The 22,805-nt window shown below is 41.0% G+C and overlaps 2 protein-coding genes across 2 annotated transcripts; both read right to left on the reverse strand.

Moving 5' to 3' along the window:
• Positions 1 to 3,388: 3,388 nt before the first annotated feature.
• LOC119655229 (cytochrome b561 domain-containing protein 2-like) lies at positions 3,389 to 10,736 on the reverse strand. Its single transcript, XM_038061011.1, has 3 exons — positions 10,586 to 10,736; positions 9,995 to 10,524; positions 3,389 to 4,117 (listed from the first exon to the last, which is right to left on the reverse strand). The coding sequence occupies exons 2-3, from the start codon at positions 10,211 to 10,213 to the stop codon at positions 3,599 to 3,601; spliced, it is 738 nt and encodes a 245-aa protein (XP_037916939.1). The 5' UTR covers positions 10,214 to 10,524; positions 10,586 to 10,736; the 3' UTR covers positions 3,389 to 3,598.
• A 5,799-nt stretch (positions 10,737 to 16,535) lies between these two features.
• On the reverse strand, positions 16,536 to 22,175 carry LOC119655230. Its single transcript, XM_038061012.1, has 3 exons — positions 21,849 to 22,175; positions 18,149 to 18,769; positions 16,536 to 17,216 (listed from the first exon to the last, which is right to left on the reverse strand). The coding sequence occupies exons 2-3, from the start codon at positions 18,344 to 18,346 to the stop codon at positions 16,710 to 16,712; spliced, it is 705 nt and encodes a 234-aa protein (XP_037916940.1). The 5' UTR covers positions 18,347 to 18,769; positions 21,849 to 22,175; the 3' UTR covers positions 16,536 to 16,709.
• Positions 22,176 to 22,805: the final 630 nt, after the last annotated feature.

Raw genomic sequence — 22,805 nt, forward strand, 5'->3', positions numbered from 1 at the left:
TCGGTGCAGACGTTACCACCATATATTTTGTGTTGCCCTCATTGATGTGCAGCCCAAGATCTCGCGCGCCTGTTCGATCTGGATGAAGGCAGTGTGTAGGCCTCGGGTCATTCTTCCCATGATGTCGATATCGTCAGCATATGCCAGTAGTTGGGTGGACTTAAAGAGGATCGTAGCTAAACGTAGGTAAACTCAGCATCACGGATCACTTTCTCGAGGGCCAGGTTAAAGAGAACGCATGATCGGGCATCCCCTTGTCATAGACCGTGGTTGATGTTGAATGGTCTTGAAAGTGATCCTGCAACTTTTATCTGGTCTCGGACATTGGACAGGGTCAGCCTAGTCAGTCTTATCAATTTCATCGGGATACCCAATACTCTCATAGCCGTGTATAGTTTTACCCTGGCTATGCTATCACAGGCAGCTTTAAATTCGATGAAAAGATGATGTAACTGATGTCTATATTCCAACAGTTTTTCCATCGCTTGCCGCAGAAGGAAAACCTGATCTGTTCCTGATTTGCCTGGAGTGAAGCGCCTTTAGTATGGACCAATGATGCTCTGGCGTATGAGGCTATCCGGCCTAGCAAGATAACGGAGAATATCTTATAGATGGTACTCAGCAGCGTGATGCCTCTAAAATTGCTGCACTGTGCGCTATCTCCCTTTTTATATATGAGGCGGATAATGCCTCTTTACCAGTTGTCACGCATTGATTCGCTGTCCCATATCTTGAGCACAAGTTGATGCACCACCATATTTAACCAATTCGGGTGTAATTTCATCGGCTCCTGGGGACTTATGATTTTTAAGCCGATGAATTGCACGGACTATTTTTTCTATACTTGGTGGTTGGCAGTATTTGTCCGTCGTCTTCAGTTGGCGGGACCTCCAACTCGCCAGCAGTTCCTCAAAATACTCAACCCATCGCTCCAATATGCTCATTCCGTCGGAAATCAGATTTCCCTCGGCAGGATGAACATCGAGGTGTGTAAGGCTTCATTCTGATGACATGTTGGTAAAACTTCCGCGCCGGTTGCAGTTGCTCCCTGTACTTTTGGAGTTCAAAAGGGGAAATGCTTTTCAGTGATAACTGCGGAGAAAATAAAATTGTGCTGCCGCTGACCGCATGTTTGTTTGCAACCATAGAAAGAGAGAGAGAGAGAGAGAAAGAGTTCCGGCTGTGTTCAACATTAACAGAAATATAACCACTAGGAGAACAACCTATGATAATTCATAAGGAGAAGCAAGAACATGAATTAAAACCGCTGGGTGAATAAGTACTAATAAAATAATAGAGGTTGCAAAAAAAAAATGACCAAAAAAATTCGATAAGTGCATTTTTGAAAAATTAAGAAAAAACGCCTGGTGATTTCCTCCAAGGCAGAGATCTGGCCCACTGACCACTTCATTCCTGACCACAGCAAAAATTTCTCTTCCTAGACACTCGAATCGATCGCCTTCGATGATCTGCCCATCAATGCAGATGAGGAGAGTGCGATGACACGACAAACTGAGGATCTTGGTTTTGTTTGTGTTTGTCTTCAGTCTGACTCTACTTGCCTCTCTTTCCAAATCTTGAGCCATTTGGCCAAGGTCCATGACCCGGTGAGAGAGCAAGCAGATGTCATTAGTGCAGTTGAGATGTTTGAGGAAAAATGTCATTATCCATTGAACTCCTCCACGTCCTCCAGACAAGGTGGCTTGAAGAACGTCACCGATAACAAGAAGAAATAATATCGGTGACGGGATGCAGCCCTGGCGGAATCCGCTGAGGACTTCAAAATCCTTCGAGATTTTATCTCGGAGCAGTACGTGACATTTTGGGTCATCATATGTCGCTTTGATAATAGGTGTTAGTTAGTCCAGAATGCCTCTTTTGCGGAGAGCACTCCAGACACACTCCCTGTTGACACTATCGAAAGCTTTGTGGAAATCAATGAAAGGTAGGTGCACCAACCTCTGCACACTGTTCCAAAATAATCCACAGGCTGTTGATCTGATCGATGCAGGAGGATATGCCCAAGTTTCCGAAATGTTCTTTCATACGCTCTAGGATTATTTTAACTTTTATTTTTGTAAGGGCAGGGAGCACGCAGATACATCTCTAATTGTCACACTCAAAATGACCCCCCTTATTTAGGATCCTAACAGTCATCTCCATCTTTCCCTCTCTGGGGAAGGTCTCAGATTCTCAAGATTTCCATACGAGTGGCAGCAGCAGATGCAAGGTGTAGCGATGAACAGCTTTGCAGGAAGATTGTCATACCTAGCGCCTTTCCTTCGGTAAAGGGCAATGGTGGCTGAAATGATTTCTTTTCTGCTTGGAAGAACAGTTCGTATCCGCATGTTACAGTAACCAAATCATTTATTCCACAAAAAAAGGAACTTCACCGGATGTAATATGATTAAGAACCGTATTCCACATGCAAACTCTTTAGTGAGACAGTTTACACTTCTGAAATCATTGTGATCTGCAGCATCTGCCGCTTCTCTGTCCGGCGTAACAGCAAATTCTCTCTTGTTCTCTCTTGGTGCACACTACGCTGAACTTCTCGGGATTTCGCTCGGTATCAGATTTCGAGCGCGTCACGCTCGCCATCACTCGCTGCGGTCAACAGAGTTTTCAACCCCTTTCGTTCACCGATCCGCTTAGGATGGAATACTGCATTATGTTAGGCATTACAGTCCGTCTTATTTCAAATACGTATTCCAAAAATTCCAAAAATCATCCCCAAGGTAACCTTCTATCTAATGTCCATTCCTCGGGTGATACAACATAAGTATTCAGGGTAGTGCTTAGGTAGAAAGTTGTCAAATTCAAGGCTTGCCTATTTCAATCATAACATGAAAATGGGAAGTTACATTCCCACGGTTCAGATTGATGACTATCCAGATTGTCTTTCTTAAGGCTTTGGGTGATTTGTTCGACATAAAACCAATCTTAAGATATGCTCGAGGTTGTAGCACTCCAGTCATTGTACGCATTTGCAGAGGTTTCGTTCATAATTTCTACTTTTGGAAATATTTTGGCATATCCCTTCAGGAGTCTATTGTTTTCTCTCTGGCATTTTTGTTCAAAATATATCAAACTTAACTTACCTTTTATCTTCTTAGTTAATTGGTTCATGAATGGTCTTCCATTATTGGATAGTTTATGTAGTTCCGCTTCTGCCGCCATTGTAGCAGTTTCTAGCATTGGCGTGTAAGATTGTTCGCTCTTAATTGATGTCAATCCAATCAATTTAATCAGTCATATGAAAAGCAATACAACTAAATAATTAATCAGGAATAATGTTGGGACATTTTTTGAATAACTACTTGACGTAATCATTAAGAAAAAATTCATTTATTAAATTTTGAAATACTGTAGGACAATATACTATGTATATTTTTAAATACGAGTATATGTTCTTTATTAGGTTTTTTCTATTATCACATAATGTATATGTACATATATACAAGTTGGGGGTTGAAAAAAGCTGTTATCACATGTTTCAATTCAAAATTTTATCTGTAACTATGTACACCAAACATATATTTTCAGGTGAAGATTTTAGAATTAATTTTAAAACCAAATTATTGGAAAGATGCTGATATTAAATCGATGTAAACATTTGCTTCAATCTTTTAAAAATCTGACGCATTGGTCTCAAAGACGTAGAAAACCAAATAACAAGGATAGCTGCTATCGAAAAATACAAATCTGTTTGTGTCCGATGTTTTTCAAACCACTTAGTGTAAAGTCCTAAAATTAAAGTAACTCCTCCTAGCCAGTATATTAACAGTCCCAAACCAGAATGTGTCAACTTCAATACAACTGGGCGTATTCTCTTCCTTAGGCTAAAACTATACTTGGTAGCTATTCCTCCAGCAGCGACTAGAAACATTAAGATAAAAGTTATTAGCCCCACTATCGCATGAGGCGTTTTGAAATGATGTTTTCCCAATCGTATCTTGTTCCAAACAATTGCAGCAAAACCTCCGGTGATACAAATCATTGCAAATGTGTGGAGGACCCAATGTGCCAGAACCCGGTATGAATAAGATTTGCGACCCTTATTCATGAGTACAGCATTGTTGTAGACATTGATAGCTTCAGTCATAAATAAGATGAACTGCAAGAAAAGATCAATGAGAAAATTATTAGCAAATTTCGATCACAATGAAAGTGTAGCAAATTTTATAGTTTTAAATATAGTACCCAAATATTTCATAGTTTGAAAATTAATCATAATAAAGAGGATATTTAATATTTTTGGTTATAGTCTACAGTTTACTCAAGAAAGTTTAGAAGAATTATGGATACCGTGAAATTTCTTAAATACAATTAATGCTATGATTGACGCTAATTTTAAAGCGTCTGCTACAGATACGAGCTGTGGAAGCTATTTTCTGAGCTATTATAGGGGAAACGTCAAATTTGATACTATTTTTACTTTAGAACTTGCTTGAAACACAACGAAGCGAAAATGATTATAAATTTTTGCTCAAAACTCTTGAAGAAGGGTTTTTTTTTCGGATAATTTAATATCGAAAGAAAAATTTATATTGCCAAAAAATTCTAGCTTTTTTAGGTTTCCACGATAATCGTATATGTTTAGAATATGTAACTGACATGTGGTAAGTAAGAATAGTCCCTTCAAAAAGGACGAAACAAGGCATGAAGAAATGTCGTTTCAAAATAAGTGCATTTAAAGATTTTCATAAAAGGGGATACCAGGAGGTTTTCTGAATCGAATTTTTTTTCTATTGCATGTTTTAACCGATGCTTGGGTCCGCAACGGAGCCTGAAAATCAACCGAACATGGGACTTCGCATGCAACTAGCAAAAGTCCAGCACACAAGCTAAACCAAGAAACAAAAATTTAAAGAAAATAACGGTTCGATCGCGTGCTAGCCGTAAATCTACGGACGCGGAAGCCCCGATCAAGAAGGAAGATCCACGACGGATTGCATCCTCAATCGATGTTTCTCCTGTCTCAGATATGCAGTAAGGCACCACCTTTGAGGTTCCCCCTTAGGACATTATATTAGAGGATGTCCCTAGCTAAAGTGAGTGTTACAGGTGTTACGAGAGGAAGAGGGAAAGAAGAAGTCTTCGAATCAATATAATTATAGGCAAATTAGTTTTTTCCTCTATTTAAATTAAAGTAATTAAAGAAAATAATAATATAAACTCAAAATGAACTTATAAAATAAAATAACTAAAGCAAAATTAAAATAATAAGTAAATAAAAAAATAAATTTAGATATATCCCAATCTCATAAAGAGAAAATATTAAAACAGCTCACCTAGAGCTCCAAGCTTGGTTCATAGCGACCACTAGGTCGAAAGTTAGCAAAATAGCTTTACAGCTAACAACGGAAGAATGCTGCATACCGAGTAATGTTGCATTCTCATAGAACGCGAGCACGCGTGGAGACTTATCACGAGTTCCGGCGAGCGAGGAAGCGATTTCACAGACGGAAAAAAAAGCCTGGTAGAACCAACAAGTGTAGGAACTCGAAAAGTACAGGGAGCAACCGCCCCAGGCGCACAAGTTTCACCAACATGTTAGCAGGATGAAGCCTTACACACCTTGATGCTCATCTTGCCGAGACAACAAGAGAAATCTGATTTCCGACTGCATGGGCATATCGGAGCGATGAGTAGAGTAATTTGATGCACTGCTCAACAACCAGAACATCAGCGAGTTGAAGGTCCCGGCAACTGAAGACCACGGACAAACACTGCCACCACCAAGTATAATAGAAGAAACAGTCCTTGCAATTCATCGGCTTAAAAATCATAAGTCGCCAGGAGCTGATGAAACTACGAGCGAATTGATTGAACATGGTGGCGACGAATTACACCAAGCGATTCATCAACTTATGCTCAAGGTGTGGGACAGCGAATCAATGCCTGATGACTGGCAACAGAGCATTATCTGTCCCGTACATAAAAGTTACACAGTGCAGGAATTATAGAGGTACCACATTGCTGAGTACCATCTATAAGATATTCTCCGATATCTTGCTAAGTCGAATAGCTCCATATGCCCAGAACATCATTGGTCTATACCAAAGAGGCTTCACTTCAGGCAAATCAGCAACATATCAGATTATCTCTCTGCGACAAGCGATGAAAAAACTGTTGGAAGATGGACATCAGTTGCACCATTTTTTCATTGACTTTAAGGCCCCCTATGATAGCATAGCCAGGGTAAAACTGTACACGGCCATAGGAGAAAATCGGTTTACCGACGAAATTAATAAGACTGACTAGGCTGACCCTGACCAATGTGCGAGGCCAGATAAAAGCAGCAGGATCACTCTCAAGACCACTCAACATCAACAACGCTCTAAGACAAGGGGATGCCATATCTTCCGTCCTCTTTAATCTGGCCCAGGAGAAAGTGATTTGCGATGCTGATGTAAATACGATAGGCACCATCCTCTTCAAGCCCACCCAATTACTGGCCTATGTTGACGATATTGACATTATGTGAAGAACAACCCGAGATGTACAGTCTGCCTTCATCCAGATCGAGCAGGCGGCGCAAAATCTTGGGCTACAGATTAATAAAAGCAAGACGAAGCACATGGTGGCAAGGTCAGTGCCAAAACCGAAGGAACGAATAACATCGAATCGCACTGGTCAAACGAAAACAATGAAGATAGGATGTAAATAGCGTGTTTGTAAATACTTGGCATCTGTATTTTTGACGAGTGCATTTGAATTTGTTAAAACTGTATTTTGTTAGTAATAAGAGTGGGAGATATTTTCATATCCTAAGAGCCACTTTTCAAACAGTATTTTTTAAACCCGTTTTTCTCAAAATGACGTTTTTCACATTTGCCGGAATTCTAGGTGAAAAAATATAAACCGATCATTACGAAATTTGAAGTTACAATTCTTTATAAAATTTGCAAGAATATGTACTAACATGATGACATTATTTTCTTAAGGGTGACTTTTCTTGCGTTATTTATAAAAAAAATGAAAGTTCAAAATTGTTTTTTCAGCAGCTGCAACATTTTTGATTTTGATTATTTTCACCCGCATTCAGATTATATTTGTGGCGGAAACAGCAGACTATCCATCTTTTTAATCCTAAAAAGAGTTACTTGACTAAAATAAAAATATAATTATACTTTCAACTGTTTGCTGCATCAAGGAAAAATCTCAAAGAAATTTGAAGTTCAAAGCGGGGTCCGCCAAGGCTGCTTCTTGCCACCGATATTATTTCATCTTTTTATCAGTGAAGTTCTTCATGCTGCCTTATCCGCAGAAGTGGAAGAGCTTAATAGACAATGGCATCTTTTCTTAAGCACCAAGATCATGTTGATACTATTGTGTGCTAGTATTGTTTCGGTGAAAAGTGACCTCCACTGCCCCTTGAAGACTCGAAACTTTCGTCAACAGTGTAATGTCCGTGGGTTTGCGATATAGGAAGTACTTTATTTGCCTTTTTCAGAAACAATATATAATATTCTCCGCTTTTCTTCCATTTTAAGACTCTTTAGCTTTTCCAATATACTGCTTCCAATTTCCTATTTTCCACCCCGACATTTATTTACCTATGTCAACCATTTAAAATTCTGAAATTAATAATTTCATTTTATTTATCAAAATCTACCACCTGTTACCTTTCCCTACAATTCAAAAATTCATTTATATTTTAAAAATTTGTTAATCATTGAGTAATGATAATTCTCGAGTATTGCATGCTCGGTCAAAAAGGGAACGTTGATCTTGCACATAAACTTGCCCAGGTCGAATATTATCGAATGCAGGAATAAAGAATGAAGGCTTGCGGTGATTCTGCCGGGCGGTTCCCCTGTGCCCGGTTTAAGGGAATCGCATCAACATTTGGAAGTGAAAACTGCTTTTGATGGCCGGCTGTGTAAAGATTTAAAAGGAGTACCAAGAAGGGGAGCGACGCGGCCGGGGAAAAAGCAAGAAAGTGCAAATGACCCTTTTTGTTATCGTAGACCACACCACTTAATCCATATTTTGCTAATTTGTGAAATTATTTCGTGGGCAGTTTCCAGCCAATGACGAACGGCTCGGAATAAACACCCTTATTTGGTGTTTCTAGGCTGAGATTACATCGTATAGACCCGGAGATATATACGCATAAAAACTCGCAGTCGTCTTCGCTGACCGAGGAAATGATTGTGGTACATCTGGTAATCTCACCCTTTGAAATTACCAAATTTTCATTTGGCAGAAACCTCGTTCTCCCACAGTTGTTTCAAATAATTCTAATCGCCACTGCAGACAGAAGCATTCCAGGAATGTAACCGGGGCTTCTTTGGTGTCATGGCAGCCATGTCATAGCAAGCAATGCCTTTGTCTTTTATTTTTTACAAAAGCGCAGAAAGTCAGTCAATCATTTTCTGAGCTCGCTTGCATGTCCTTTAGTCCATTTTTTGTCATTCATGCATTTAATTAGTACTGTATTTCTCATAGCCGTTGATCTCATCTAATAAGAGATGGCGCGGTTAGGCCAGTTGAAAAACAAAGCTTCCGTTCGATGAGCACGTGGAAAGCTTTTTTAGATCTGTCAATTCATATTGGCAGCTGTTCAAAATTTAAGTGCGATAGGGTTTTTTTTAGAATAGGAAAAAATTGAATATCTTCCAGCGATAAAAGTTTTATTTTTGGAAAGTGTAGCACCGAAGCATATTCATGAACGATTGTTAGAAAGTTTGGAAGGACTGTTCGACTTCATTTAGAATAATAGGTGTGGAGGATGGGTGAATTTCAATCTGGCCATACAAATGTTGAACAGAATCAATGTGAAGCACGTCGAAGAAACGCATCAACACTAGAAATTCTAGCAAAAGTACAGGATATGGTTTTGAAAGATTGTCAATTGGGACCTCATCAGGCAATGTATGCAATATTTTGATTGAAATTTTGAATTTTTGAAAGCGGTGTCACCAACATTCGGAGCTTTCTAAGAAGAACAAAACGGATGTTATATAACGTTTCATCACTATGTATAAGATTTGGATCAACCACCAAGATCCTGAATCAAAACAAGAAGCTAATGAATGATTCGAGTCCGGTACTTCGGATACGAAGCAAACTAGATTCCAGAAATAAAAAAAAACCCTTTCCGATAAAGTCAACAAAATTCTCAACCCGGGTCAAAAAACTATCGCGAAAATCAACGGCTTAGAGTAGTACATAGCATCCACTCTACTCGCTAAATCTGGGTACTTCGGACTTCTGATTCTGGTCTTACATCTTCAAAGATTCATGTGGCGGAAACGATATTTTTCGAATGAAGAGGTAACAACAGAAAATATATTTCAACAGTTTTGCGGATTCTCACTTTAGGGATGGAACTCACAAATTAGAAGATCACTGGGACGAGTGTATTGAAGTCCACAGAAACTATATTGAATAATAAAATGTATTTTAAACCACAAAATCGCGTTTTTCTTATCAAACGACAAAACTTATTGAGCAATCTTGTACTTGCTGGATTTACTCTAATAAATCAGAAGAAAGTTACAAGAAAATATCAGTTGAATTACAAATGGCAAGTTAATCTTTTTTGTGACCGACTGTATCTATCTATACCATAATCTTCCTGCTTTCAGTAATCATGCGTGCTTCAATGAAATCAGTCAATGCATCAAAGCAGCTTAGATAAGGGAAGCGAAATAAAGAATTTAATATTACATACTGTCATTCATGAATTTGATCAAAACTAATTTTAAACAAAAAAAAAAGATTGTTTAGAAAACTTTGAGTAGATACTTGTCCGCAGATACACGTAACACAGATATGTAAGCAAATATTTATGTACATATGAAAGTATCTAGATGCACTATCATACCTGATAGTTCGCAAAGAGCATTCACATAATCGACGTCCTGATATCCATCTTTAAGCTCTAGTGAATTAGTGGAGCTTCCAGTGTTGAATTTTAGTAACAAATGAATACCCTGACCATAGTGTATTTGAAATGAATGAACATTGAAGGAAAACTTACCCCAATACTCAATAACGAAGGGTGCCAAGCAAATAACACAACTCCATCTGCAGCAAAGGACCAATATACGAAAAATCCACAAAGAATGAGATCTAACAATCCGAAAACCACGTCCATGGTCACCAGCAACCACAAACCTCGGCCGGCCTTACGAGAACTCATTTCGGCCCCGAGATCTTCCAGATCATACTTTTCGGTAGACTCTGCTTCGTTTGACATTTCGCTGAACCGGTTATCTTCTATTAGTCTCCACTATCCGTATCTGGAGTTTACAATCTGAAATTGGGGTTTTTGGCTGGACTAGCGTCTAGCGATCGGAACCACCGTAAGCTCTCTAAGCCTCCAAAAATATGGAAGATACTATTGACTGCGCATGGACAGATCACTGAGTTCCAGACTAGAGCTTCTCCCGTCGATTGGGACACATGTAGATTCCGCCACTAGAAGACGTTCACTAACTATTAGTATCTTAAGATACAATTTCTTCCTCGCTTGCGTTCTCTTCACTGTGCGATCGCTGGTGGACTATTCTATTATAGGAAGTTGATTAAAGTATTATCTTTTTAATGGTCTCAGTATGATAAAACGAACGTGATCACAATGGCCAATGCACTTTTGCAACTCGATAAGGGAACGGCTGGCGTCAGATTCTTGGCGTTGGCTCACTTATTGTCGATTTTTGGCAATGATCCGGGAACAGCCTTCAATTGCCGCTTCTGATTATGGAAGAGTTGTATAGGCAATTCCAATCTAAAAACAAACAGGGGAGGATTTATAGAATCCACGAGTGTTGCGTCGATACATTGTTCTGAATGTTAGTAACGAAGATTATAGATATAAGTGCGGCCTGGTCTGGTGGTAGTACGCTTGGTTCTAAAATAGCAGACTTCGCAAAACGTGCCAGCAATATTTATGACTAATGAACAAATACATAATTGTATTTGATAAGCTACACTCTATTTGGCTTTGCTCCCATACTTTGAGAGGTTGATTGCTTAACTGGACGCTTAGATAGGTATTTACATTACATATATGCAGATGTGTTTCCAATATTCCCCAGAGAATTGGGACTTCCCAACATCGTTATTTGTAACACTAACAACGCGATATAAATAGACGCTGCTCTTTTTCAACTTCACTTGTTTATTGCATTTTGATTGAGGTGATAGATACTGGTATATAAATTGCAATTTGCTCTATTATGCGAAAGCTGTACGCATGTAGTCTATTCTAGCTGCCCTTTTTGAAGGAATAGGAGAAAAAAAACTGCAAAAATCTTGGAGAAGACCAACGCCTTAAATGCAATATTTGTTGTGTTTCTAATTAAACGAATCCTTGAATTCAACAAAGAATGTCTCGATGATTTAATCAATGAAGGCAATGTGGTGAGAGAATGGGTGGCTAAATGGCAGTAGTGGCAGTATATAGGTCAAAGATTAAGTAGGAGTGCCAATTCTGTTGCTATTAATGGGCTTTGGAAATCACATCTTTCTCGGTCTTCGTGTTTTTTTCTAACAAAAGCAATCAGGACGTTGTCGCCTTCAAAGTATTATGGAAAATATTCAGAAATTACGGCCTAATCGCCTATCATAGCATTTTATTTGAAAATGCCCGAACCTACATTGTTATGAAAGTTGTTAGGAAGTATAATGAAAGGAAGTCTGGGATTATTAGATGGCCCATGGTCCATGACTTCCTGTGAGTTGGGGCTTAAGAACACACTCAAAGCCTTCCCTGCTTATCATAAGAGGGGATAGAAATTCGTGACTGAAGCGGTGAGAGCAGCTTACGTGTCAGACGCACGCAAGTGTAAATCGCGGTGGCCATGACATCGAAAAACAATTTTTAACAGCGAAACTTCTTTTTCCGTGTCAGTGCGAAAAAGGAGTCAGGACAGAGTGAAAGTTGTCCTGCAATTTATTGTTTTAATACTAATTTAAGAAATATAACTAATAATAAATTAAATAACATCAAATGGTTCATTGGCTTGCGTTTCACGAGCAACAGAAGAATTGAATTTGTAAACTTGTTATGTTTTTAGACATTGAATTCCAAAATTAAAACGTGAACATGCTGATTGACCAAAATGGTGACCTCGCAAAAAAAAGCAAAATAATAACATTCGTAAACGTGTAATGGGGGTAGGTAGGTATCAGTGGTCGCTTCGAGGAGCTCAATTGGCTCTGCAGTGGTGCGCCGTTTTGATGCCACAAACTCCTAAGAATGTGACTGCTTTTATGAGAGCAGGGAGGTAGAGTCCACCCGGCTCGGATCTTCAGAGCCAGCCCGTAGCATTTACGAAGGAAAGCAGCTGCGTTTGTACGCGTCAGGCATTAGAGCTCTCGTAATCGGGCTAAGTTATAAGCGGGCCAAATCCATCACTTGGCACAGCTGATAAGCCCTCGCCATCTAAGGCCCCCGGCTGCTAAGTAATGTGAATAGACTCCGCCCTTGACAGCCGCTAGCGGGACACCGACTGTACCCGCCGAAGGGTTACCAAGAGCAGAGCCCCGGCTGGCCAATTCGTCAGCCCGCCCATTCCATTCTATGTTCGTATGCCCGAGAACCCAGAGAAGGGTGACCTTGAATGTACCACCTAGACTGTTCAGCGCGTTTCTGCACTGCTCCACCAGCCTCGAGGATGTCGCCGCTGACTACCACGCCTTAGTGGCCGTTTGGCTGTCGGTCAGAATGGCTTTATTGCGCTTGGGACTCAGATCATGCTCCAGTCATCGACAGACTTCCAGTATCGCTAGTACTTCGGCTTGGAATACACTGGCGGAACCTGGGAAACCATACAACTCAGATACACTGTCTGTATTGGAGAAAAAAAATTGGAGAGAAAATATTATGTCCTGACCTTACAACATCCCGCCGGTCTTCCACTTTGCCCTGGTTGGAAAGTCCATTGCAAAGTTTCTCGTGAAGTTCAACTTGCGTGTAGCATAGTCCGTGGGGAATGCCCAGATTTCTCGAGGTACTTCGCCTAGAATGTTACTCTGGCTGTAGAGCTTCGCCCAGCATCCGGACTCACTTAGTCTGACGGCACTGCACGCTACAACGTATTTAATGCGGAGACCTAGGGGGAGAAGATGCAGGATTACATTGCGAGCATCTGCAGGCAGGACTGCAGAGCCCCAGTAGCACCTACACACGCAGTTTTTTGAATCCTATTAAGCTTCATCCTATTGTATTTTTTGCTCAAAGCCTGCCAGCATACAATAGAGCGGTACGTTAGGATTGCACGCACCACAGCGGTGTACATCCAAAGAACCATCTTCGGCCAGAGGACCCCATTTCTTCGCAAAGGTTCTCTTGCAGGCATTTTTCACTCTCAGTTCTATGTTCAATCTCCAATTTAGTTTTGGATCTAGGATTACACCCAGATACTTTAAATTGGAGGAAAGAACCAATCTTTGTTCATTCAGCGTGGTAGGTGGAATTCAGGTATATAGCATCAGTTCCGCTTTGGTTGAGTTTATGTCAAGTCCGCATCTTGCAGCACACAGACACACCTTTCGCAACGCTCCTTCCATGATGCCGCTCATAATGGGCGGAAACATTCCTAGCACTATTATCACCTAGTCGTCGGCATACGCCACCACCTTCACCCCGCTGCTGTTCAATGTACGTAAATTTTTTTCCATTACTATTAACTAGAGCATCGGTGAGATGACGCCACCTTGGGGCATGCCTCCGTTCACAGCTCTGGTCAAGTGATTGCCTCCCAGATCCGACTGGATTATCCTGGTACTTAGCCTGGACATAATCCAATGCGTAAGATACCCCTCCAATCCATATTGATCAAGGCTTCCTTGATGGCGCTGGTACTGACGTTTTTGAATGCTCCCTCTATATCCAAGAAGGTGGGGTATACTACTTGTGCTGCAGTGACTGCTCAACCGTGCCAATTACATCATGGAGAGCGGTTTCTGTGAATTTTCCTTTGAGGTCGGCATGCCGGGACGTTCTCTCCATATTCGCCCTTAAGTGTATGACAAGGAAGTGCTCTAAGGTGTTCAACATGAAAGAGGTGAGACTGATTGGCCGAAAGTCCTTCGCGGACTCATGGCCGTTTCGGCATGAAAACCACTCGAGCGTGTCTCCAGGGCTATGGTACGGATCTTAAAGAGATGCAGCTTCGGTCAATCTCAACAAGCCATGGCACAAATAATACCTGCTGTGTCTGTAGTATGACTGGGCCCGAAGATTTATATGCGGAGAAGCTGTTTATAGCTCAGCCGATCTTATCCTCGGTAATTAGTCTGACACGGCTGAGGTGGCGGAAAACCCTTCAAGTAAGGCTCTAACTCATAGTCCTCCTCGTTGGCGGGAAAGTGCGTCTGAACCAACACCTCCAAGATTTCACCAGAAGATTCCGTCCAGGAGCAGTACGACTTTTTAAGAAAGGATGAAGCTCTTATATTCCTCAGACAAAATCTTGCTGAGCCTCGCGGATTCGCTGGTCCTTTCGATGTTCTGACAACAGTCCAACCAAGACCGCCTCTTGGTGGTCTTGATGGCCGACTTGTACTTCTTCAGGCAGCCCTTGTATGGCTGCCAATATTTATGCCTGTACCAGATATTGAAGATTTTCCTGGTCAGCTTGCTGAGGCTGGAAAGATCTTCATTCCACCACGGTGGCAGTGTCTTCTTGCTGTACTTAGTAAGGCACGAGACTTTAAAGGCGGTATCAAATGCTTGTTTCCAGAGCTCAGACCTTTGACTCCAGTTCGACTGTCGTGCCAATCTTACCAATTTGCGCACCGGAAAAGTTACTCTTAATTACTTGACCAAACCTTTTCCAGTCGATCCTCCTAGAGTCTCTGAAGGGTTCGGTGACCTTTGCGGCGAGATCTAGCCTGAAAAGCATCCAACTGTGATCTGGGAAGTATCTCTGGTCAGACACTCTCCAATTCTCCACCCTAAGAATCCCATTGTCGGTTGTTAGTGTGATATCAAGGACCTCCTCCGAACCGTCACAGTTTTCCGAGCTGGGGAAATGGAAAGTTGGTGCACTGCCCCTATCACACATCGATAGGTTTAAAGTAATAAAACCAAAGAATGACTCACCTCACTCGTTAATTTCCGAGCTGCAAGAAAGCGTATGCCTTGAATTGGCGTGGCAGCCTATCAACAGATTGGCCTTCGTCCTTTGGAATCCTGGGGTTTTGAAAGCGCAGAGATTGGACGAGCTTGTCCTTATCCATGCGCCGCACACAAACCAATAAGTCCCAGGAGAATTCGTCCTCGCAAGCTATAACGTAAAACCTACGAACCGCCATAAAGGAATCAAAGCAGAGGAAGGATCTAGTATGTTTGCTTTTGGCGTCCAGGAGATGCTCAATGACCATCTCCGACGTCTTGGCGTCAACAGCGCATCACACCTCCGGCGCCAGTTTGCCGCTTGCGGGAATACCATCCGACAGCGCCACACGTAAGTGGTTCCTGGGCATGTCACTGAAGGCTGGCTGTTGCTGCATACGTTTCTTCAGAAGTTGCTTAGCGTACAACCTCTTGCTCACTCTACTCCGCTTGTGATCTTGCTTGACCTCATCTTGAGATCAATTGCGTTTCAGAACGATGGGCTTCGCCTTCCGCTCGTCTGCCAGGCATTTGTTGTTGTATTCCTCAACAATCGCCTAGTATTTAGCAAGGTTCTTTCATCCCGCTCGTCGACAGTACCGGCCTCCTTATTCTTAGCAAACTTGCTGAGAATATGGATGGCCTTCTGGCACTGGCCTTTACTTCTTAGTCGGTTTCCGGTGACTGACGTTCTTGTCGATCTTGGCTTTTGAGGGATCCCAGGACGTCGTGGGTTTCGGGTTAGAAGTGCTATATCTAGTATTCGCTACTCCCCCCCCCCCCCCCCCCCCCGGCCTGAAAACCACTAATCCGTCTGCCGCCTCGCTGTGCGAGGTCCCCGCGATTGGTTTCAGAACAGCGGTACTAAAGCTGGCACCGAGTGTACTACACGAGTAGTCCGGGAAGAATGTCTACCCGGGCTAGCCCGGCCACCAGGGTAAAGGTCTTATTTGAAACTGAAGTCGCCCAAGGTATTCAGAGTTCACATACTAAAGACCGAGCTCTCCATTGGCCACGCAGCCCTCGGCGTATGCTGTTCCACTTTGGCTTGGGGTCTTATTAGCACCGTCTCTAGTGCAGGGAAGACGATCCGCGGACTGTTACTTCGGCTCGTCTCGCCGTCAGTTCTACTTGCCCCTAACACATGACCAGCAGACAAGCAGATCGTCGTCAGTTGGATAAGCCTACTCCCAACCCGGCCCTACACATTCTTAGGCCGTCCGAAGACGGTTTTCAGCAGCCACCGCGAGGAGGTCGTGTGAGGATTTGCCGAATTATGCAACTTCAACCTGAAGCATAATCAGACCAGGCCGCCCAATCATCAAAAGAGTAATCAAGAAATTCTCGGGGGTAAACAGACAGTAAACCGATTTTAATAAGGCTCTGTTTTGGACAATGGAGGGTAGAGTGAGTGAATGTCCTATGTTCTGAAGGAGTGTATCCATATACATGTATCGAATCATTGCTCAATAAGTTTTTATTTTAAATCTCCAGTTTTGATAGTACAGATTTTTGGTTATACATATAATTTTCATATTTGTATATACAATAAACTGTAAAATGGAAACTGAAGTAATGTAATTTAGACTGCAGGCGTAAATACATATAAACATTTTCTTAAAAAATGGATTTAAGCAATCATATTCCTGGATTGACAAGCATTTTGTAATCTGTTACAAAAATCTTCAAGTGGCTTCCAAGAGACAATAAACCAAAATGCTAGGATTGCAATCAAAGCCACTGAAAATTTTCCGTTGGTTTGATCCTCTTTTAAAAATCCCAACATCAGAGAGGCAGCCCCTAGCCAATACGTTAGCAATCCAAAAGAAAGGTAGAAGAGTTTCAAAGCAATATTTTGACGATGCTTAGGACTATTCGAAGCTGCTCCTAAGGCCACCGTCAAACACATTGATATGAAACTCGATAGCCCAACTATGGCATGAGCTGTTTCGAAATGATTTTGGTCCATCAAGAACTTATTCCAAGTGATTATTAGCACCCCCACCGCAATCGCAAATACCGAAATTGTATTCAAAAGCCAATGTAGAAAGTTACGAATCTTCGAGGGTTGTGGTTCTGGCCTCGTCAAGAATTGGCTACTGCACATATAGATAGCTGTCGCCATGAATAGGACCATCTGGAAAAGGAGTAGAAAGCTTTAGCGAAATTCAAAGTTAGGTCTGACGTTTCAAATATATTAACATGCAAAACAGAATCTTTCAGAAGTTGAATGGCTCATTTTGGAAGATATCAGAATAGGATTTGCAGGAAAAGAACAGGATTTTCAGGAGAAGGACAGAAAAATATTCATTCCAGAAGAGAATTCAAATGAACTAAGGAAATTTGATGCATTGTGCGCAAAAAACCAAGCCCCTACGAGAAAGCATAGGCCTATCTGGTTCCTTTTATTTCCCGACCCCCAACTCGACATATTTTAGGATTAAAGGACGACAGTGCAGGACAAAAGAACTTGGAAATTCTTCCTTTGTGAAATCCTCATTTTTAGATGACAAAGGATTTAGTTTTGCGCTTTACTTATCGGGTTCACTATCCTTTCCCTCTGACAGGAAAATAGCCCGAATATCGCGTTCAGGAGATGAAAACTATACACCCATCGCAGGACGCCACACAGCTTTTAGAGATATCAAATTGGCAGACCCCGGCGAGATGCCTGGAGTATCTCGCTAAGGCAGGCTTAGACCGCCGCACACCGGTTGTTGCGCAGTTGATGATTATGATACTTTAAAATAATAAATACCTTGTCAAGAGCAGAGAGAACTCATCAGACCCGATTCACGTGCATAGTCAAAACTCCTTAACTCGTCGAAAATAAAATCAAAAATCATTTCTGCTTGAGGGAACTTAGACCTGAAAAGGTTTCTTTCCCTCGTTATCATTTGTACCCAATTAGTGAATATGAGGGTACAACCAATACCTGGCTATGGCTTTTGGTCATCTACTCCCAAGGCAAAGGTGAAGCACTATCTAATAAATCACCTCTGCCCTGAACGATAAATTCAGTTACTGTTGTTACACTTAAATTGCTTTAAAAATCAACTCAATACTTACTCCAAGACTTTCCAATGCTGGATGAAAAGCAAACAGGACGAATCCTTCTGAACTGAAACTCCAATATACCAGAATGCCAGCCAATATCGCAGCTAGTAAAATAATTATTACTTCAAATATGATCGCTCGCCAATACTTGATATGTTGGGGAGCAGCAGCTCTTTTGGGTTCACCAGCTGATTCCGGCGTGTTTTCCATGAGTCGTCAATTTTATGTTATCACCTTCATAAAAGTGTGTAAACTCTGAATGGTTCTGAAACCGCGGTCATACTAGCTTTTCAATTCCATCTTCATTAAGCTTGGGTAGGTCATTGATTTCAAAACTTCATTTTTCCGCTAGAATCAATCGGGTTAAATGGTAGAACCCACTCAACTCCTTCCGTATTTACTTGTTTATGCTTCAGTTCAAGAGCTTGCTCTTGGGTCTACCCTTCAGCGCAAATGCTAATAGATTGTTCTGGATTGGAGTTTAATTCCTTTATTATTCCATTTGCAATATGTGTATCCAAAGTGTTCAACGCATCCTTGAACTTTGAATAAGGATCATCTGATTCTTACCGATTGAGATCTTTGTATAACCTTGGAAAGTTTCATTTATTCGTTGGATCAAAATTCCACTTCCTGTAAATAAAAACTAGATTTGAGTCAAAGGATAACGAGCTCTGGTTTTTTAGAAAGACTGAACATTCCCGCCCATGTAATACACGGTTAAAGTCATGACAATGTTCGGTCTTTGGACGGCTTGTGTCAGCTTACTTTCAAGAGATTAAGTAGTACTGCGGTAGAAAGAAATAAATAAAAGAGCAAATTTGATAGTCTCTACAAGAGGTAAAGGAGCTATTATTGCTGACGTAGCCAAGGTTAAAATTGCGATTATACTTCTATCGGTTGTTAAACCAGTTTCTTGCCGATTTGAAATACTGGCTCCAACATAAAACCAGTCCCCTTTCCAGATTGGAAATTTTAACCGTATCTTTCCCATTTTTGCTTTCATTATTCGTGGTGACGTGCCTCACCGCCAAGGGAGGCAAGGTCTTCCTTTATTCACCTTCATAAACACCTACTGTTTCACTGTTCACCCTCCAGTTCAACCTTACCAAAAATCACTTATCGTATCGTACACTGTACTTTTGATCTTGTTACCCCAAACTGTCTGATAGCTTCACCCACTTTAAAGTTCTACAAACTTCAGTAAACTTATGATAACCAGACTCTCCTTCGTGGTACCTCCACGTGTCAGTGTCAGTGTGGAGGTTGCATTGTCTTGCGCAAACTTCAAGCCCTTCACTCACAAACACTGTTTCCCATTTTCATCAAATTTTCAGACTTCTCCGGAGTGTCTCCTCAGTTATCATGCAGTTTACTCTGTAATTAATTTTCATCTGTGTATAACCCTTCTCCTCCTTTCTTTTGTCCCTTGGCTGGGTGCAACCTGCCCCTTATATATCGGAAAATGCCCCTCTTTATCTCTCTCTTGATCGAATACCTAATTGGCAAATTGTCGCCAATGTTGGTGCCGATCCTAATAGTCTTCCTAACCTCGTTTTGGTACAACCCGACCCCTCCATTACTGCTTACTTTTCGACGAAGCCTTGCAAATTGCCATTTGCCTAGCATGTTGACAAATGCTCCTCCCTCGAAAGGTGTGGAAGCGACTGATCGAAAGCGCAATTTAGCTACTATATAACTTAAGGACAACAAGCTTTTGTGAAGCCTAAACTTTGCCAACGCCATAGCCAAATGTTTAAACTCTCGGCAGGAAGAACACGTTATTTACACAGATTTCTCTAAGCCCATTGACTCCGTTGATCATATGACAGTTTTATTTAAATTTGTCTCACTTAACACTCTCCTATTACTCAGCACATAGCTCGCCCGTTACGTCAGCGGCTCCTCCTTTTCCCTTTATTCTAGTGTACCCGAAGAATCCATTCTGGATCCACTATCATTTTTATTTTTCATCAGCAACCTTCTCTCTCTCCTCACTCTCTCTTGCTTAGTTTATGGTGATAACCTCAAGCCATTTTCCTCTATTCAACACAATTTCCCTCCATTTCTTTCCTTTAAGGAGAACTTCCCTGAGTGGACTGTCTACTCGTCTCCACTCTTTTAATTTACCTTACCTAAAACTATACAGAACCTTCAACGTATGTAAGCTCTGTAACAAATTTCTACTGGGCTAATGGACTGTTCCGCTTTCATTGGCATCACAGAAACTGCAAAGAGGTGCATAGAATACAATCGCACGTGTTTAGACCTCGATCTGAAAAAGGCGCGTACCACGCACCTCTAGCTTCAAAATTATTACTGCTTCTTTTCAATATGCTTTAGAAAAGCATTGTAAACCAACATCTCGCCGCAATGAGGGATTGACATAAAGGTCCTACTGAGTTTAACGTGAATACCTACCATATAGGCCTCACGGTTTTGTTCGGATGCAGATTGATTTCGCGACCACAATTAAAATCCCGCGTTGACCAACGCGGGGTACTGGTATATACTAAGTACAGATCCAGCATTCATGCCAGTTAACGCCAGGCCTATCTGAGACCTCTGCTGCAATTAGAGAATACCGGCTCCACTAGAATCAGCTTGATGCGATGAACCGCAATGAGGAAAGGATACGAAAAATTTACGGTCAGCCAACCGAAGGACATTAAATTTGAGTAGGCTGAATATTTCAGTTTACAAAAACTGTTCCGCTCGAAACGTCTCACCATAGGGTCAAAGCTCTTACTGTACAAGACAATGATCTTGCCAATCCTTATGTATTCCTCGGATACTTGGGTTCTTAGAAAGAAAAACTGCGAACTCTCGACCGCGCTCGGGAGAAGAATCCTCCGAAGAATTTTTGTCCCCTACATGAGGATGGACGATTCAGTAGCCTACATAACGACGAAATCTATGAGCGATACCATGACCGTCAGGTTGTGGGTAAAATCCGGCTTAATAGGTTACGAGAGCGGGTCACTTAGTCCGTATGGATGAGGATGATCCCACCCGGAAAGTCGATAAGGGCAATATCTATGGTGGAAAAAGAAAAAGAAGACGAGGCAGACCTTACCTGAGATGGAGCGATGGCGTAGGTCAGGACGTCAGACAGCTTTTAGGGATATCGAATTGGTGAACCTGGACGCTAAACCGGGATATCTGGAATTCCTTCTTAAGGCAAGCCTGGACCGGTTGTTGCTCCGTTGATGATGATGATGAATACTTCCGTAAACCCCTGAATCCGACACCAATAGCAGTATCCTTGACATATACCCCATGAAACACAAATGGAGGGCAAGCATCCTCACTGTTACACACTCTGAACGAAATAGACACAGCCCTAGAGGCTCAAATGAAGCTTATTACCGACAAAATCGTAGGAAAATTACAAAATAGACTTAGATTCGGACAGTCTTAAAGTAGGTCTAATATAGTCTAGAAATTCAACATCGTTTCGTATCAGGCCTTTGTGCACTTCCAGCAAGTATACAATAGTATCAACTGCTGCAAATTCAATTTTTTTTTTTGAACAGCCTTTACAATGGGACAGTCTTTGTTACTTAAGAGTAAATTTGATGGGCTTTTAATGTGGACTAGCCTAAGAAACATTCAATGAGTTTCATTATCATCAGTATAATTTTTGCTGGACCTTGATGAAATATATACCTAGGAATCTTGTGCTTCAACCAACCCTTTTCACTTTACTTACATGAAATAGTTTAGTTCCATAGTTGCTTAAGCTGAGAAAGTGAAATCAGCTTTTCCTCTGCAGTGTTCTTCGTTAAAATTTTGACCCAACACATTTACAATAGATTATTGGTTTTCAAAACTTCCACAAACATTTTGTAAAACAGGTAAATTCTTTCAACAACATTCCAAAGTGTGAGAACATATTTGCTTAAATTTAAAAACTAATATACCAACAGTAACGTATTTCTGTGGAAACCTAAAATTTACAAGCTATTGGCTCTGCCATCTTTCAAATTGTAAGAAGCCCTTTGGCTGGCCTGAAATTTTCAAACATAATTGACAATTATATGATAATAGCAGGTGCTAGCCTACTATTTGAAAATATTTGTGTAGACGAAATTTACTTGAATCTAAAGTGCTTAAAACAGAAAAAAAAATTCAAAAAACAAACAAAAACAAATAGCAGAATAACATTTTAATTTTCTAGATCCTTTTCATCCTAACTATTTAATTCAGTTTTGGAATTTACAAACATCTAATTGTATCGAAATAGATCTATCATTTACGCAACGAAACAAACGTTTCGCCCATTGCCAAAAAATGCGAAGTACCTCCTTTCTTATCTTAAGTTCTTCCTGTCCTTCACAAAGCTCTAATTCCTACATTAATTATTTTAGTCATTATATTCTCTATAAACTTCTTGCACAAAGAAGTAATAAGAGTATCCTTATCTAGATTACTAAAACCATTTTCTTACTCAAAACAAACCGCATTTCGTTACACACGGGAACACCTTTGGTGTGCTTCCTAGGAAAATTTCCCTTTAAAACAAGTACCAAACTTTGTCTGTACTTATCCACTACACCTTAAAGCTGAGTTCATATTCAAACCACCATCAATGAAAAATACTGATAGCTCCATATTCGTTATCACCACCCGAAAGTCGCGTAGTTATTTTTTTGCCGGTTTCCATACA

The sequence above is a fragment of the Hermetia illucens genome, chromosome 4, assembly GCF_905115235.1.
Source record: "Hermetia illucens chromosome 4, iHerIll2.2.curated.20191125, whole genome shotgun sequence".
In the NCBI taxonomy this organism is placed as follows: Eukaryota; Metazoa; Arthropoda; class Insecta; order Diptera; family Stratiomyidae; genus Hermetia; species Hermetia illucens.

Bases quoted from the DNA above. Each gene is read 5' to 3' on its own strand.
- LOC119655229 (XM_038061011.1), bottom strand. From the start codon at position 10,213: ATGTCAAACGAAGCAGAGTCTACCGAAAAGTATGATCTGGAAGATCTC. The intron at 4,118-9,994 runs GTAAGTTTTCCT...CTTTTCTTGCAG, and splicing joins CTTCGTTATTGAGTATTGGG to TTCATCTTATTTATGACTGA.
- LOC119655230 (XM_038061012.1), bottom strand. From the start codon at position 18,346: ATGGAAAACACGCCGGAATCAGCTGGTGAACCCAAAAGAGCTGCTGCT. The intron at 17,217-18,148 runs GTAAGTATTGAG...CTCCTTTTCCAG, and splicing joins CAGCATTGGAAAGTCTTGGA to ATGGTCCTATTCATGGCGAC.